General features: G+C 44.5%; 1 protein-coding gene across 15 annotated transcripts in view; it reads left to right on the forward strand.

Annotated features, from left to right (window-relative positions):
* The window catches only part of MADD (MAP kinase activating death domain), a 40,149-nt gene that overhangs the window by 14,617 nt on the left and 7,666 nt on the right, over window positions 1-17,866 (forward strand). For 4 of the 15 annotated variants that reach the window (XM_061201717.1, XM_061201727.1, XM_061201722.1 and 1 more), the window contains exons 16-27: window positions 1,850-1,952; window positions 2,310-2,496; window positions 2,594-2,744; window positions 3,084-3,290; window positions 6,075-6,175; window positions 6,757-6,867; window positions 7,177-7,335; window positions 9,816-9,924; window positions 10,498-10,618; window positions 10,722-10,827; window positions 12,255-12,365; window positions 14,020-14,127. In XM_061201717.1, coding sequence (XP_061057700.1) covers window positions 1,850-1,952; window positions 2,310-2,496; window positions 2,594-2,744; window positions 3,084-3,290; window positions 6,075-6,175; window positions 6,757-6,867; window positions 7,177-7,335; window positions 9,816-9,924; window positions 10,498-10,618; window positions 10,722-10,827; window positions 12,255-12,365; window positions 14,020-14,127 — 1,574 coding nt within the window. Of the gene's footprint in view, window positions 1-1,431; window positions 1,492-1,849; window positions 1,953-2,309; window positions 2,497-2,593; window positions 2,745-3,083; window positions 3,291-6,074; window positions 6,176-6,756; window positions 6,868-7,176; window positions 7,336-9,815; window positions 9,925-10,497; window positions 10,619-10,721; window positions 10,828-12,254; window positions 12,366-14,019; window positions 14,128-17,866 lie in introns of all 15 variants that reach the window. The other 11 variants (XM_061201720.1, XM_061201730.1, XM_061201724.1 and 8 more) reach the window with 4 other exon arrangements.

Consider the following 17,866-nt stretch of genomic DNA (forward strand, 5'->3'; position numbering starts at 1 on the left):
ACCTTTGTCAGAGGCACGTAATTAACATAGGGCTCATCAGCTGCCACCAGTCATCTGCCAGGTTCCTACCGCATGAACTTAGGACAAACTCCGTCCTAAAGAGCTGGCCCCCCAGGGGATGGTTGTGAAGAGCCTGGCAGTGTTTATAGAGTCAAGAAGCCTCTTACTTTGGCTTCATGTCAACTTAGGCCCTATGAGTGGGCCTGGTAGCATTGGTTGGCTTCTAGGGGCAATTAAGACCTTATTTGATTTTCATTTGTGATCTCTGACAGTTTGAAGGGTTCTTCTTTTTTATAAATTTATTTATTTTAGTTATTTATTTTTGGCTGCGTTGGGTCTTCGTTGCCGTGCGCAGCTTTTTCTAGTTGCGGAGAGCAGGAGCTACTCTTTGTTGCGGTGGGTGGGCTTCTCACTGCGGTGGCTTCTCTTGTTGCAGAGCACGGGCTCTAGGCACGCAGGCTTCAGTACTTGTGGCACGTGGGCTTCAGTAGTTGTGGCTCACGGGCTCTAGAGCGCAGGCTCAGTAGTTGTGGCACATGGGCTTAGTTGCTCCGCGGCATGTGGGATCTTCCCGGACCAGGGCTCGAACCCGTGTCCCCTGCATTGACAGGCGGATTCTTAACTACTGCACCACCAGGGAAGCCCTGAAAGGTTCTTCTGAATTTACTCTGACTTCTGTTTGTTTACTCTGGATTTTGTGCTGAAATATTTAATCACAGAAGGAAGCACAATGAGAAGCAGCTTCATGTATTTTTTAACTGACCTCTCTTCCCAATGTTAAAAATATCAGGAATCTAAGGAATGTTCTTTGGTGGGGATGGGAACATAGGATAGATGGGCAAAAGGACATCATAGCTAGTGGTGTAGGGAGCTAACCAGCCCTGTAGAGTGAGTCTACACAGGCTCAGTAGGTTAGGGATAGAAAGGTATTAGCGTCACTGGCTTTCATTTGATACAGTTGAAGGGGAGAGCAATTGAAATGCTTTCATTGCATGCTGATGCTTCACTTCATTTGCTGTACTCCTCACTCCCATCCAGCTCCCATCCTCACCCCCACCCCCCTTCCCATGACAGCATCTACAAGTTGGGTCTCTTTCCTCTGCATACCTGCAGCCCCCCTGGACCCCTGTGCTAGATGTTTCATGAAAACCAATGGTCCCCTTTCATGCATGTGCCTGTTTCGTATGTAAAGGCTCCTTGTGTTATTACCATGCCTCTGGCTTTGAGAGGCCATAGTCTTAAGGATGGTCTTTCCTCGAGCCTCAGTTGTCTCCTGGCCACTTGGCTTCCAGCTCTGAGGTGCCTAAGAACTAAGGTTATGTGCACTAAGCTTTGGGAGAATGCTCAGATTATCTGACTTACAGCTCCATTGAGGGGTTCAAGGGTTGTGGTATCATGGTGCACCTACTAATTGTGTATTTTGTGTCCCAGTATTTGGGCTAAATACTCTAATGGAGATTGTTACTGAAGCCGGCCCCGGGAGTGGTGAAGGTGGGTCTTGCCCGTGAGCTATGCATGATCTTTTTTCCTAGCATCTACTGTGCCTGCCTGAGGGCCATCCTCCTCATGGAGCAAGCGGCATCACTCGAGTGACCTGCCTTGCCCCGTCCCCCGGGATGCCCATGCTTGCCCATGGGGCGCGCTGCTGGTGCATGTGGAGTGGCCTGAGTCTCCATCCCCACTTCCTCCACATTGCCATGGCTGGTTTCTACCTGTATGTGATGCCCCAGTGCTGCCCTCACCCAGCCCTTCCAGGGAATGGGTGTGGAACACGGCTACCCAGGGCTGTGCTGACACCAGCTACTGGACTACAGTAGTGATGTCTCTCGTTCTACCTTCCTGGCTGTAGGAAACAGGAGGGCCTTAGTGGACCAGAAGTCATCGGTCATTAAACACAGCCCAACAGTGAAAAGAGAGCCTCCATCACCTCAGGGTCGATCCAGCAATTCTAGGTAATAAATGGCAGAGCTGTTTTAAAAGTTCTCAGATAGAGGTAGTGATCCTTGTACCAAACACTAGGGATGCTCAAAAGTGGGAGGGAAGCTCTCAGTGGGTAAATGAAATCCCTTCCCCTTCTGACTCAATCCCCATGCGGCAGTAATAGCTCCTGGTGTCGAGCAGAGTGTAACAGCAGTGGTGGGTACTCGGGCAAACCAGACCGTCTGGAGAGGTAGGGTTTGCAGTGGACTTGGATGTTTGGAGACGTGGCTTTGTGTGTTGCCCCTGGAGGCAAACGTCTAGTCTGGTGAAAGGGGGAGATGCTCTGCAAAGGAGCCGATGACCACAGAAGTGGTATATGGACCCCCCAGTGAGAACCAGCAGTTCCTGAAGGAGGTGGTGCACAGCGTGCTGGACGGCCAGGGAGTTGGCTGGCTCAACATGAAGAAGGTGCGACGGCTGCTGGAGAGCGAGCAGCTGAGAGTCTTTGTCCTGAGCAAGCTGAACCGCACGGTGCAGTCAGAGGACGAGGCCCGGCAGGACATCATCCCAGATGTGGTCAGTGCTGGGGGTTGGGAGTTGGAATCAACTGGGAAGAGGGACGTGGGCGCCAGAGGCAGTTGCCCCAACTCTCGCCCCCGGGTTATTGTTGCAGGAGATCAGTCGGAAGGTGTACAAGGGCATGTTAGACCTGCTCAAGTGCACGGTCCTCAGTCTGGAGCAGTCCTACGCCCACGCTGGTCTGGGTGGCATGGCCAGCATCTTTGCGCTTCTGGAGATCGCCCAGACCCACTACTATAGTAAAGGTAGGGATCGGACCGGCAAGGCAGCATGCTGTCCACAGCTCTCCCACTCGTGCTGTCCACAGCTCTCCCACTCTTCTCTGAAAGAATGAACTTGGCCCCTTGACGAGTTTCCCAGTGTCAAGCTGCTTCCTGTTAGGCTTTGGGATTTTATTTTCTAGTGCGTGTATGTATGTAGTGGGTGTTTTTCTGTCATGGAAAAGCATGATGTCAGCTTTTCTTTCCTTGCACTTTTTCCCTTCCACATCCTCTTCTATCCTTGCTTCTCCCACCTCATTCCCACACCTTGACTCTCACTCACTGTCTCTTTTGACCTCTTCCTATATTTGATCTTTTCCTCAGAACCAGACAAGCGGAAGAGAAGTCCAACAGAGAGTGTAAATACACCAATTGGCAAGGATCCTGGCCTGGCTGGGCGGGGGGACCCAAAGGCCATGGCACAGCTGAGAGTCCCCCAGCTGGGACCTTGGGCACCAAGTGCCGCAGGAAAGAGTCCCAAGGAACTGGACAGCAGAAGTCTAAAGGAGGAGAACTTTGTAGCATCTATCGGTGTGTATCGTGTTGGGTGTGGCAGAGGAGTTCTGGCTTCTTAATGTCCCTCCCTCCTTTCAATTCATCCAGAATCCCGCCTTTCTCTTCCCCATGCTTTGCTCTGTAGACAGGAAGATAGGTTTGTGTCCTTTTCTAATGGCATTTCTTTATACTTCTCTATCCCTTATGCTTCATTTACAGCCACCCTCACCTACATCTTAGAGGAAGAATGGAAGTTTTGCGTAGAGGGCCCAGCGAGGCTTAGTGCAGGAGTCTGAGCTGTACTCCCCGTCCCTCTCTTTTACTTACATCTGGATTTCTTCACATAATGGAGAGGCCACATGAGCTCCTGGAAGCTATAAGGAAGTTTATAGATGCATCTTTGGGCTATAAAATTGTGACTGTCTGGGTCTCTAAAGCCAGTTTTCCCCCATCCAACCATGATGCTGTCCTCGAATTTGCTCCTTTGGGGCATGTCCGGCAACCCCATTTCCCTGGGTTCTGGACTTCGAGGTACAGAGTTCTGAGTCAGCTTTTCTTTAAACATGTCCTTACTGGACTTGATTCGACCTTGCTTACATTTGGTGTTTCTCCATTCCCACTAAGGCAGAGCCTTGGTGAGCTCTCTGGGTGTCACCTCTGTTTGACTCACTCTCTACCTGACCTTGAGTCATCTAGATTGTGTCTTTCTTTTTCGGGTTCTAGGTCCCTGGGCAATGTGCTTCTAGCCGATACCTCTTTGCCACATCCATTAGCAGTTGCCTTTTGCTCCCATAAATGGTAATGAGGAACCAGTTTCCTTCTTAGGAGAGCTGTGCTTCTCTAACCAGCAAAATATTGTCCTAGAGGCAGTCAACCATGCTTTTCTCCTGCCTGTTGTGATGTTCTAGAAAAATGTACTGACCTGCCAGTCTGGAGGTCTGGAGTTTTAGTCCTGTATCTGCCCCCAACTAGGAAAGTGACTTTGGGCAAATCATTTCCCCTTTCAGGGTCTCTATCTCCTCATCTGGAAAACAAGGAGATTGCACTAAGTAGACTCTAAAGTTCTTCCAGGAAGAGAATTGCTATGATCGGTACTCTCTCTTCTTAACCCCTACTAAGATGCTCTTCTTGACCATTTAGTGTTCTCTGTCACCTCTACCGGAAGCATTTTTCCAGATGACTGGCTAAGATGGGTCTCTTGGTAGGGCAGGCACTGATGCTGAGGGTAAGTTGGGTTTTTTTGGTAGCAACAAGAAGGGATGGTAACTGCCTACCTTGAGTGGCCTCTCTTCAATCCAGTGAGTCAAACAGATTTGTGCTCATGCTTCTGAAACCCTTTGGCTGCTTGAGGTAATCATCTGTCTTATCTGGAATCTTTAAAATTTGCTGTTGCCTAGCTCATTTGGCAGAGAGCGTGGTGTGGTGGAAGTTTAAACTGGTCCTGAGTTACCTGATCTTGAGCAAGTGCTCCCGCCTCTTTGGGATCAGTTTCCTCATGCCAGAATGAAGGAGCTTGATTAAAGGCTCTGCCAGCTCTAACATTCTGTGGGATTTTTACTGCCACATTGAGGTTAGGATAGGAATTTAGTTCTTGACCTGGGGGGAAGGCGTTAGATGTCTTGATTTTTTTAACCCCCCTCCCCGCAATGAAGATCTCTTTTTATCTCTTGATTTGTAATCCTGTGCCTGCGACTGAATCAGCTTGGGTGGGTGGATTTCCATTTCGTCTGTCTGACCAGCCTCTGACTCTCTCTGTCTTTCTCTCCTGCTCACATTGCATCTGGGGTAGAATTGTGGAACAAGCACCAGGAAGTGAAAAAGCAAAAAGCTTTGGAAAAACAGAGTAAGGAACAAATGCCCCTTCCTGTTCCCAAGTCTCCCATACCTGCCAACTCCCCAGGCCCAGTAGGGGCAGGCTCCCTTTGTCAGCCCCACCCCAAATTTGCTCTTGGGTGGGTATTTGGAATGCAAGCAGGTAGGTGGTATGTGACTCATAGGTATATGCTCGTAGGCTGCTTCTTTCCCCCTCCCCTTGTAGTAATCAGGCAGTAATCAGGGCATCTACTGTGTAAAATCCCTTAGAGCTTGGTTCTCTATTGCTTCCGAGTTGGTGGGGAGAATGTTTGCCTATGTCAGTGCCCCTCATTGGCTGATACCTCCCTCCCCCATTAGAAGGCCTGTGGGCACAGTTGGCAGAGATGGTTGCTCTCCCTCCGTGTTGAGTCTGTAGCTTCCCAACTCTCTCTGGTGGCTTGCCTAGGCACGCTTTCTTGCTTTCTGTCATTCTGTCCTTCTGCCATACCATTGTGGGCGGGCGAGAAATAATGGGGGTGGTTTTTAATGTCAAACACAGAAGCTGCAGGGTGGGGGTAGGCAGCGTCCGCTGAGACAGCTGGTGTTTTTTAATCTCATTGGGCTCTTCCTTTTCTAGCCCCTTCAGACATATTTGTTTGGGAAGCAGAGTGACCTGGGGACCCTTAAAGGGTCTTAGGCACGAGTGAAGCTCTGATTCTGAGTACAGTGGAATGTGGTTCAGATGTTTGTTTGTGGAGCTTTTCTGCTTTAGGATGATTTGGTCAGAATTTTCTCAGGTTGAGAAGATGGCTGCAGAACCCCTTGAGACCAGGTTTAATTTTTCCTACTTGGTTCTTAAGGCATCTGGGGACTTCTTCCAGTGCGGCCTGAGTGGGTGGCAGTCCCTGGAAAGGTGACTGGGACATGCTGAACTGGTCTGGGACCGGGCTGTGCTGCTGTCCCACTCCCTTCGCCAGCCTGCCCCTAGCCTCTTGTACTGAGTAACACAAGTCTTCCCCTACTCAGGGCCTGAAGTAATCAAACCCGCCTTTGACCTTGGTGAGACAGAGGAGAGAAAGTCCCAAGTCAGCGCAGACAGTGGTGTGAGCCTGACATCTGGTCCCCAGGTTTGTGACAGCCTTGTTGAGGATTGCGAGCATTAAAAATTTGCCATCTCGGAATACTTCTTTCAGATCAAAACAGAACAAAATGACAGCGTTGAAACAACATGAATATCCCGTCATAGGGGAATGATGAAATAAGTGTAATATATCCATGTAATACAATATTAGTATCCGTTAATGACTGTATTTTCAAAAATGTGACATGGGAAAGTGTTTACAAAGCTATATACAGTATGATTCAAACTTTATTTTTAAAACATATATAGAAAAGACTGAAAGGAAATATGCTAAAGACTTAACAGAGATTAACGTAGGTGGTAAGTTTATGGTTTATTTTTATTTCCTTATTCTTTCGTGTATTTTCTGTAGTGAGCATGTACTTCTTTAACATTCATTATTTTTCTCACTCTGTAAGTCATATATATTTTATATTCAGGAAAAATGTTCATTTTTCATGACCTATCTAGGGATGACAATAGAAGGGTGGGGATGGAGAGAAGGGAGAAGATACAGTATTTCTTAGGGAAACTGAGACTAGACTGGACACCTCCCTCATGTGTCTGAGTCCGCGTGTCTTGTTTCAGAGGACTGATCCAGATTCTGTCCTTGGTGTGAGTCCGGCCGTTATGATCCGAAGCTCAAGTCAGGACTCTGAAGTTAGCACCGTGGTAGGGGAACACCACGCTGGCATCTTGGTGGGTGGGGTGTGGGTCCCCCTTTGGAAAAGGGGGCTACTCTCTCCTTTGGGGGCTGTTCTTAGTCTCAGGTCAGGTTGGTTCTCTTGGTGGAGATGTTTACCTGTCATAGGTCTTTGTTTGTGAGATCAGACCCCGAGATTTCACCCAGGGCTTCTCCTCATCTTGTAAAGAAGGTACTTCCAGAGGCTGTCTGACACACCTTTGAAGTTGGATACTTTTTTTTATGGTAGCAGAGAGCTCTAGCAGCTTGGCATTTCTGGGACACATCCTGGGGAATATCCCTTACCACCTTTTTTTCCTTTCCAGGTGAGTAATAGCTCTGGAGAGACCCTTGGAGCGGACAGTGACCTGAGCAGCAATGCAGGTGATGGACCAGGCGGTGAGGGCAGCACCCACCTGGCAGGCTCTAGAGGCACTTTGTCTGATAGTGAAATTGAAACCAACTCTGCCACCAGTGCCATCTTTGTAAGTTTGTTTACTAACAAAAGAAGACCATTTTTTCAGTGGGATGGGGATGGGTTAGAAAAGGATGAAAAGTTAGGAGGCAGTTAGAAGGAAAAGCGGAAGGAAGGAATGGATAACCTTCATATATTTGACTTTAAAGAAAATGTTTCTTAAGTTAGCTTTTTTCAGAGTCATTTGACTCCGTGATCTGGGGCTTTTAGAACCTTCTCCTGAATCATGGATGAGTTAGGCTTCCTGCCCAGTCAGATAAGGGCTTCGACTCCTACGTGGCAGTAACCCCCGTGTTTAAAATAAGCAAAGTGATGCCTTTATAGCAATGTCAGGGCAGTTGCAGCTCTCATTTTGTACCAGTCTACCTATTTTTATGGACTAGTCTAGTTTTATTCTGGTCTCTGCTTTATTTATATAGCACCTTAAAATAGCATTTCATTTTAGTATATTCCTAACAGTTATTTGAAGCTTTCCTTCATTAATAAACATCTATTAAGTGATTTACTAAATGCCAGATTCTGTACTAAAGAAACAGGGATGATAAGGCATGATTCCCATTTTCAAGAAGTTTGCACTTCAGTATATTGCTACAACTAATCTCTTCTGCCAGGTGAGGGAAACAAAGCCTTAGGAAAAAAAGATCTTGCCCTAGGTTATACAATAAGCCAGTGATCAGTTGGAATTAAATGAATTCTTTTTAGTCCTTGCCTTTAGACCCACTGCCCTTCAGTGTATACAGGCCTCTTTAGGCAGCTTTAAGGGTTCTGATACACTCACCACTTGGTTAGGCGACGTTGAGAATGGATATTTTCTACACGAGCTCATGGGTTCTTCTCTTTGGTCTGTGGGGAGAATGGAAGGTGAAATTTAAATGAAATAAATTATTTAACACTGGTGATCATTCCCACCCCCAGGGCCTTCTGTATACATGTTTCTAATAGAGCAAGTGACATCCCAAGGTGGAGGTAGGGGATAGGATTGAGAGTTAGCAGAGCCATTCAAGCTAATGGACCTTAACTCTCCCTGAGTCTAAACAGACCCTTTTAATTAAGAGTATTTTATTATTATTATTAATTTTTAATACATTTATTTATTTTATTTATTTATTTTTGGCTGCGTTGGGTCTTCGTTGCTACGCGCGGGCTTTCACTAGTTGCGGTGAGCGGGAGCTACTCTTCGTTGCGGTGTGCGGGCTTCTCATTTTGGTGGCTTCTCTTGTTGGAGAGCACGGGCTCTAGGCACGTGGGCTTCAGTAGTTGTGGCACGCAGGCTCAGTAGTTGTGGCTCATGGGCTCTAGAGCGCAGGCTCCATAGTTGTGGCGCACGGGTTTAGTTGCTCCACGGCATGTGGGATCTTCCTGGACCAGGGATTGAACCCGTGTCCCGTGCATTGGCAGGCGGATTCTCAACCACTGCGCCACCAGGGAAGCTCCAAGAGTATTTTAAATCCTTCTAGTGTGCTTCCATTCTGGAGGTTGAGAGAGATGTTATGGAGAAGCAGTCTTGGAGGAAGCCATTCAGCTGTGTGCTACCTTTCCTGGCACCTTCCTGGGACAAATTCTTACTTTTCCTGTACTTCTGGGCAAGGGCTCTTTGTGCAGTTGAGTTGCTGAGAGCAGTTACCTAAATTTCTTGGCTCAAAAAGGGCTATTTTGGTAAGAAATAAATTATCTTAGGCTAATATGGTTCATTGAACAAAGTCTTGGGCTGTGAACCAGGAAGCTGGCATTTGGACACACTAATTAGGTATTGCCTAATAATAACCTTTGTTCAGTGGCTTCTCTGCTTATGCTGTTGCATGTGTTGTGAAGCAGGCATGAAAACTACCTCTTACCCAGCCAAAGATCTTTTTTGAATGAATAGAAAGTCTAATATTGCAGAAGTGGTAGATAAAGTTAGTGGTATTTCTATGTGGGAAGATATTTCTAAGAGATGGTAGAAGAGAAGACTTAACATTTATCAAATACCAACCATGTGCCAGGCACTATTAAGTGATTTATACGTATTTTCTCATATTAAATGAGAATAGTCCTATCGGGTAGGTATTATAACCTTCCTTTTACAGGTGAGGAAAATGACTCTCAGAGAAGCTAAGCTTTGTACCTAAGATCACACAGCTAGTAAGAGGCAGGGATCTGAACGTTGGTCAGTCTAGACTTCAAACCCAGTGTTCTTTTCACTGCATCACGCTGCTACAGAGAATTTGCCTAATTTTTTTTTTTTTTAAGAGGAAAGAGTCTTACAGAGACTAAAGGGTAAAGGTAAGTAAAAATGAAAACTTGATTGCATGTTTTGGGAGGCAGTAACAGAAAGCAGGATTATCAGATTGACTTCTGATTGAGGCAAGCAGAGTAGCAAAGGCAGGGCTACTGGAATATATGTGACTAATGATGGTGCCTAGTGTGTGAGCCTCTTAATGAGCTGCTTGGTTTACTTTGCCCCTATTCATTGTTACCTCTGGCAGCTGACCTATTGCGTCTTCTCTCTAGGGTAAAGCCCACAGCTTGAAGCCAAGTGTAAAGGAGAAGCTGGTGGGCAGCCCAGTTCGCTTTTCTGAAGATGTAAGCCAGCGAGTCTATCTCTACGAGGGACTCCTAGGTGAGAAATAGACTGCGAAGGCCACTTGCACTGGAAGGAAGCTGGACTCAGCCCGGGAAGAGGGTGGCACTGAACAAGTAGCTGCTTGGCTTTTTTGCGGATCTCAGTGCTGATGTTAGAGGACATTTTTATATCTGAAGCAAGCGACTTACTGGGGAAAAAACAGTGGGTGAAAACTAGAAGAGACTGAAGTTTGGTATTAACCAACAGCCTCTGTCTTTCTGTCTTCTTTTACTTTCTTGCTACCATGGTCCTTCCTGCTCACAAATCGGCAGGAAGGGACAAAGGATCGATGTGGGACCAGTTAGAGGATGCTGCTATGGAGACCTTTTCTATAAGTAACCACCTTTCTTTGTGTGCTGTTCATCCCTCCTCCTCGGGAGGGATTGGGCCTCACTTGGAGGCAGCTGGGGCTGGTGGCAGGAATGTTAGATCTGGGGTGAAGAGTCTCATGTTTCCTTTGCCCTGGAATTTGTAATGACTTCCTTTTTTCTGGAATTTACTCTGTTTTAGTTTGGCAGCCATATTCTTTATATGTTATACAAGCCCCTAAAAAAACTCTATTCCACACAGGCAAAGAGCGTTCTACTTTATGGGACCAAATGCAGTTCTGGGAAGATGCGTTCTTAGATGCTGTGATGTTGGAGAGAGAAGGGATGGGTATGGACCAGGGTCCCCAGGAAATGATAGACAGGTATGAGGCTTAGAAACCCTTGGGAAAATGCAAATTCATCCTCTTCCCAGTTAATTCTGTGTTCTCCCACCTGGGGGCTGACTTGTCCTGGTCTCCTGCTCAGGTACCTGTCCCTAGGAGAACATGACCGGAAGCGCCTAGAGGATGATGAAGATCGTTTGCTGGCCACGCTCTTGCACAACCTCATCTCCTACATGCTGCTGATGAAGGTAATGTCTATTTTGCTTATGCCCAGCTACTGCTGATACTGGAGGGCAAGGCTTGTTCCTGTTGCCTAAATCTTGGGGCAGTTGGGAAGCAGTCAGAGCATCCTGCTGGGGCTCTCTTCTTCACTGAAAGTCTGAGGCCTCTCTGCTGCTCACACATGATCCATTTATCTGAAGCTGCCAGGCTGTTGTGCTAAGGAATGTTGTAAAGGTGATTGATGATTGCATGCCACTTGTTTATTTTGAATTTTAAATGGGCTTCCTTTGCTGAATAGTTTTAGGATGCCTGTAGAACTCCCCACAGAATACAGTGGAAAAAAAATTTTTTTTTAAGTAGTAGGCTCTGAAACCTTAGAAAGAATGCTCAGAATTTACTTTTCAGCATTAGTCCTTTATCATATAGACTTTGCCATAGATGTAAAAAGAGCTACTCATTGAAAAAGCAATGGTAGGTTCTAGTTTGACTTGGTTATACTTGCTTTTTGTTGTTTTTTTTAAAATTAATTAATTATTTTTATTTTTGGCTGCATTGGGTCTTCATTGCTGCTCACGGGCTTTCTCTAGTTGCGATGAGCGGGGGCTACTCTTCGCTGCGGTGTGCGGGCTTCTCATTGTGGTGGCTTCTCTTGTTGTGGAGCGCGGGCTCAGTAGTTGTGGCACGCGAGCTCTAGAGCGCAGGCTCAGTGGTTGTGGCACACGGGCTTAGTTGCTCCGCGGCATGTGGGATCTTCCCGGACCAGGGCTCGAACCCGTGTCCCCTGCATTGGCAGGCGGATTCTTAACCACTGCACCACGACGGAAGTCCCTATGCTTGGTTTTTACAGCTGTGGGAGAACTGTGTTACCAAATAGAAGAGTCCTGTTCTGAAAGGGACTTGGTGGGTAGAAGAGAGTTGTTTTGAGAATGAGCTCCTGGGTTTCTCCTCCTCCTGTTCTCCCATCCTCTCTAAATGTGAAGGGATTAGTTGATCAAATGCAGAGAATACCCTGCAGGCACTCTTGGTTTGTTTCCTTTTCTGTTTAAGGGTCTCTTGAACTCCAGTGGTACCAGTTAACTCTGGTTGGGAAAGGGTGGTGATCTTTAACCCTAAGATGGTGTCTTGTGACAGCTGAGTGTAGAACATTGCTACTCTTAAGTCTTACTATGTAAGAATCACACTCTGAGGAGCCCCAGGGGTTTTTAGAGGTGAATGTTATGGTGGTGCTTGGGGGGTTAGGGAGGATGTGTCCCCGTGAGTCCCCATCCACTTAAACCAGAACTTCTCTAAGAGCCACTTTTCTGCAGAAGCCACCTGGAGACAGAACCAGGGTTTTTCTTCTCAGACTGTTGGCAGAACACACAGTTGAATGTTTTATCCTCAGTGATGTGGTCTTTTAGAATTCTACTTTTCTCAGGAGGAAAGTTATTAAGATCCTGTTTTGGCTTTTCAGGTAAATAAGAATGATATCCGGAAGAAGGTGAGGCGCCTGATGGGAAAGTCGCATATTGGGCTTGTGTACAGCCAGCAAATCAACGAAGTGCTTGACCAGCTGGCAAACCTGGTGAGCACACCTGGGCCATCCTTTAGGCTCCCTTCCATTGCGCTTGTCAGCCTCCCAGGCGTGGGCCTCATGGCCTAACGCAGAGGCTTCCGCATAGGTCATTTCTTGGCTCGTATATTTTCAAAATCCCTAGTTCTGAGAATAGGGCTTTGACTCTAGATGAGGCTTTTGCCCTTCTGTTCTGTGATAGGATTCCCTGCATTAAAACCATCCCAGTGCAGCCATTTCAACGTTTGTGTGGTCTGTGGACCCCTGTGGATCCACAAGGTGAATACTGTTTTCATGATAATACTAAAATGTTATTTGCCTTTTTTACTGGGTTGACATTTGCACTAAGGGTGCAAATGCAATGGTGGGTAAAACCACTGGTGCCTTAACACGGTGAAGATGGTGGCACCAAACCGTGCTAGTGTCCCCACCTCCACACACTCTCAGTTAAAAATAAAACAAAAAGCCAGTTTCACTTGTGAATGTCCTTGATGAAGCAGTTAAAATCATCAGTTTTATTAAACCTGATCAGTGATTATACATCTTCTTAGTATTCTATGTGACAAAATGAGAAATATACATAAAGCATATCGCTGCAAATGAAAATATGATTGTTTCGAGGAAAGGGAATTTGTGACGATTTGAGTTCCAAGGTGAACTGACAGCTTTGCAGCCAGTCATGGGACATCATTTTTACTTGAAAGAATGACTAACAAATTATTGTTATTTGGAGTTGGGTATTTGGCAGACTTTTTGTGCATGAAGCTTCCCAGTACTTAAAAACTTTTCCAGTGAGATTGGTGATGAATGTGATTTTTTGATATTGTGTAATGAAATGCGTCAACATTTGGAAGAGCTGCATAACTGGGCGAACCAGTATTTTCCAGATGACTGATGTGTGATTTTACAAATTCAACTGTGGGTAAAAGATCCACTCCAAGTGTAAAGCAGACAAATGGATTTTAATGTAACAAAGTACAAAGTGTTCATTGATGTGTTTTCAGATTACACACTGCAACTAACTTTAAGAAACTTCTTGAGGTTCTGGTATAGCATCAAAGAAGAATATGCATATTTATCTGGAAAGCCTAGTAAAATACTCCTCCCTTTTCCAGATACGTATCTGTGAGGTCAGATTTTCTTTAATATACCTCAGCCAAAGCAACATGTCACAACAGATTGAATGTAGAAACAGATATGAGAATACAGCTATTTTTCATTAAGCCAAACATTAAAGAGATTTGCAAAAAGTGTAAAATAGTGCCACTCATCACATTTTTTTTTTTTGTTCTGGAAGATATGGTTATTTAAAAAGTATATGTTATTTATATTATCATGTAATGGATTTATTACTAATGAATTATTAATTCCTTTTAAATTAATTAATAAACATTTAAATTTTTTCAGTTTTAATTTCTAGTGTGGTAAATACCTATAAGTAAAACTCACAAAGACATAAGTTCTTGGGGGTCGTCAATAAAGTTAAAATGAATAGGAGTCCTGAGACCAGGAAGTTTGAGAACACATCCATGGCGGCCAGTGGCCAGCAGATGGCGCTGCTCTAAGGAAGCTGATTAGAATTGAATTGCTGAATGAGGGATTCTTGGCCCAGAGGGCTGTGTGAGAGGGATGTCTGGTTGTCCCTAAAGGATCTCTCTTTCCTCAGAACGGACGAGATCTCTCTATCCGGTCCAGTGGCAGCCGGCACATGAAGAAGCAGACATTTGTGGTACATGCAGGGACAGACACAAATGGAGATATCTTTTTCATGGAGGTAGGTGCTGGTTCATGCTAGGGGCCCAAAGCAATATTTGAGAGTCACAAGGAACTCCTAGAACTGATGCCAGAATATTTTTCCCCACTTATTCATCTTCATGATCCATTTATCATTAAATTGTCAGGCTCTTATGCAAATAAATTAATATAATAGATGATTCCCTATCATTTTTTTATTTTTTAATTTTTTTTTAAATTTTAATTTATTTTTGGCTGCGTTGGGTCTTTGTTGCTGCGCGCGGGCTTTCTCTAGTTGTGGCGAGTAGGGGCTATTCTTTGTTGCGGTGCGCGGGCTTCTCATTGCGGTGGCTTCTCTTGTTGCGGAGCACGGGCTCTAGAGCGCAGGCTCAGTAGTTATGGCGCACGGGCTTAATTGCTCCGCGGCATGTGGGATCTTCCCAGACCAGGGCTCAAACCCGTGTCCCCTGCATTGGCAGGCGGATTCTTAACCACTGTGCCACCAGGGAAGTCCATCCCTATCATTTCTTTTATATATAGATTGCATAGATGATATAGTCACATTGTCCATAAGTCAGAACAACATAGAATGGTATACACTGGCAAGTCTTGCTCTCATTCTTATCCCCTTCCACTCAGTTTCCCATCCACCTCACCCCTTCCTCTTGGAGGTAACCACTTTTATTTATAACCAGTTTGTATCTTCCAGTGGTTTTCTGTGCAAACACAATAAAATATGAACATAAGTTCTTATTCTTCTACTCTTTTACCTAAAGGTAGCACATCATATCTACTGATCTGTAACTTTTTTTTTTTTTTCATTAAACTTATCCTGGAGATCTTCTGTATCAGTACAAAAAGAGCTTTCTCATTCTTTTTACAGCTGTATAGTGTTCCACTGTGTGACTATACCATAGTTTATATAACCAGTCAGTATTTATGTACCCTTGATTTTCTTGCAAATTTTTGCTATTGCCAGTAGCGCGACTCTGGTTGATGCTGTGCCTGCTTCATTTCCTACATGTGCAGGTTTATCTAAGAATTTCCAGAAGTGGAATTGCTGGGTCAAAGGGAAAATGCATTTATAATTATGGTTGATATGACTCTAAAGTATCTCTTAACATATAATAGTTTCTCTCCCATGTTGCCATTTATTTTGTCGAAGAAATGTGCCCTATAGAGCATCTTACACTTTAGATATTTTGCTGATTGCATCTCCTTAGTGTTGTTTAACATGTTTCTCTATCACTTGTATTTGTACAAGCTAGTAATTCAATCTAGAGATTTGATCAGTTTCAGATTCAATATTTTGGCAAGAAGAGGTGGTGCTGTATATTTCTTGTCACCTCATATGGTTGGCTCTGTCCTAGTGATCAATGGGTTCACATGTGGGCAACCTGACCTATCCACTGCAAAGTTCCTCATTAGTTTTCTGATTTAGCTTATGGTATTTTTTTAAAAAATATTTATTTATTTATTTATTTATTTGGCTGCTCCTGGTCTTTGTTGAGGTATGCGGGATCTTCGTTGAGGCATGCGGGATCTTAGTTGCAACATGTGGGATCTAGTTCCCTGATCAGGGATCAAACCCAGGCCCGCTGCATTGGGAGCACAGAGTCTTAACCACTGGACCACAAGGAAAGTCCCTAGCTTATGGTATTTTTTACCATGCAGAATTTTTTTACTTTTTTGTAGTTAAATTAATCAGTCATTTCTTTTGTGGCTTCTGGATTTTGAGTCATAGTTAGAAAAACCCTTTCTTAATCCAGTATTGTAAAGGAAATTGGCCATGTTTTCTTCATTTCTGTGTTTTTAATTCTCAAATGGATCTCTTTCTAAGTAATTTTAGGGACCAAGTACTGCTCCTCTATAAAGTAGTGAAATTAGCTAATATTGTGCTGCCTTTTGGCTTAGTTGAATTTGATTCTCACATTCACAGCTTTTTGAAGAGGTAGTTTGTCAAACGTAGGGTGGGATTTCTGCTCTGAGGCAGAAACATACATGATGATGTAGCTGAGAAGGGAGTCATTTTCATGTCACCTTGAAGTGTTTGTTAGAATTTGGCTAGGTGCCCATCAGAGCTGAGGGCTGCTTAGGACATCTGCACCACAGTAAATTTCTCCAGAGGATTCCTTGAAGTATAGGATTCTCTCTCACCACTCTTACAGGGAGCCTCATACGAGGGCCCTGGAGCATGGGGTGGGTTCATCATCTCATAGATGCTCCCCCTTGTACTGCAAAGCGAGGGTACCTTGCCCATTCCATCAGTGCCTGGCTACTGTGATGCTGTCAGATTTAGCTGTTCTCAGCACAGCCTACTGCTTGCATGAGTAGTTGGATAGCAATTTGCAAAGACTTTTAAAAATTATCTTTATTGCCTTTTATTTTAATTACAAAAGTAATAGAGTATATGCCGTAAAAGTTTCAAACCATATAGAAGTAAATAAAGTAAAAAGTAAAAATTTTCCTTCACTTCCTTCCCGTGCCATGTCTCAGAGGTAACCACCGTTAAAGAATTTGGCATGAATCCTTTCAGATTTAAAAAAATGCATATTTGTATAAATACAGCTTACTTATATGGAATTTTGTTTCAGTGTTTATAAGAGTGATATCAAACTACAAATATTGTTATATAATTTGGCTTTTTTCACTTAATGTATCACAGGCATATCTATAATATGTCTACATATTATAGAAATCTGTTTCTATTTTTTAAATGGATGCTTAACCGTTAGGTGTTATATGGATGTGCCATAATTTATTTAACTGGTCCCTCCCACTTTTTTTTTTTAAACAACACTTCACTGATTATCCTTGAACATAAATCTTTGCACACTCACATGAGAATTTCTATAGGATAGATTCTTAGTGTGAAATTTCTCGGTCAAGCTTATATACGTTTACAGTTTTGATAGATTTTGCCAAATTGCCATCCCAAAGACTATGCCAGTTTACACCTCTACCAGCAGCATAGACAAGTATGACACATTATTACCATCGTCTCTCTAGCCTAGAAATCATATGTTCTTCTAAATACCTGTCCCTCTCCTTTCCATCATGTTCTTAGAGGGTTATGGAAAGTGGAGTGGTATTCTCCATTTTCCACATGGAGAGAACCACAGAGTTCAACTGGGGCTAGAATCCAAGTTTCTAATTCCTACTCAGCTACGTTGGCCCTTTTCTTCCTAAAGCTTTTGAGCCCCAGTAGAGTCTTAGATGGTAGATTAAAACTGGTAATCTTGTATATTCCTCATTCATTCACCTAATTTTTATGGGGTCCGTATCATAGCCAGGCACTCTGCTGGGTTTGCTGGGTTTGGGGTTATATCAGTGAATAAGGGAGACATAGTTTCTGTTGCCCTAACAGAGTTGACAAGCCACTGGGGAAGTCAGATAATTAAACACCCAGTGTCATAAAATATAATTAGCATTGAGAGAAGATGTTCAGGGGGCAGGTGTTGTGGGAATACATAGCAGAGGGTCTGGGAGTCGTGGGCGACCCTCAGAAGTGACCTTTGAGCTTAGACTTGAAGAAGAGTAGGACTTGATGGCTGGAGTCAGGGAGGGGAAGTGTGTTCCAGGGGTATTTGGGGTAGAATGGTGGGACTTGATGGTATAGTTAGAGGGAAAGGAAGGAGTCTTGCATCACTCCTTCATTTCTGGCCTGGGCATCTGGGGGAGACAGTGATGCCATTTACTGAAATAGGGAACTTAGAAGGAGGAGCTGCCCAGGAGGAGATGTGGAGTTCAGATTTGGACATGATGAGTTTGAAGTGCTG

Source organism: Eubalaena glacialis, chromosome 10 (genome assembly GCF_028564815.1).
Source record: "Eubalaena glacialis isolate mEubGla1 chromosome 10, mEubGla1.1.hap2.+ XY, whole genome shotgun sequence".
In the NCBI taxonomy this organism is placed as follows: domain Eukaryota; kingdom Metazoa; phylum Chordata; class Mammalia; order Artiodactyla; family Balaenidae; genus Eubalaena; species Eubalaena glacialis.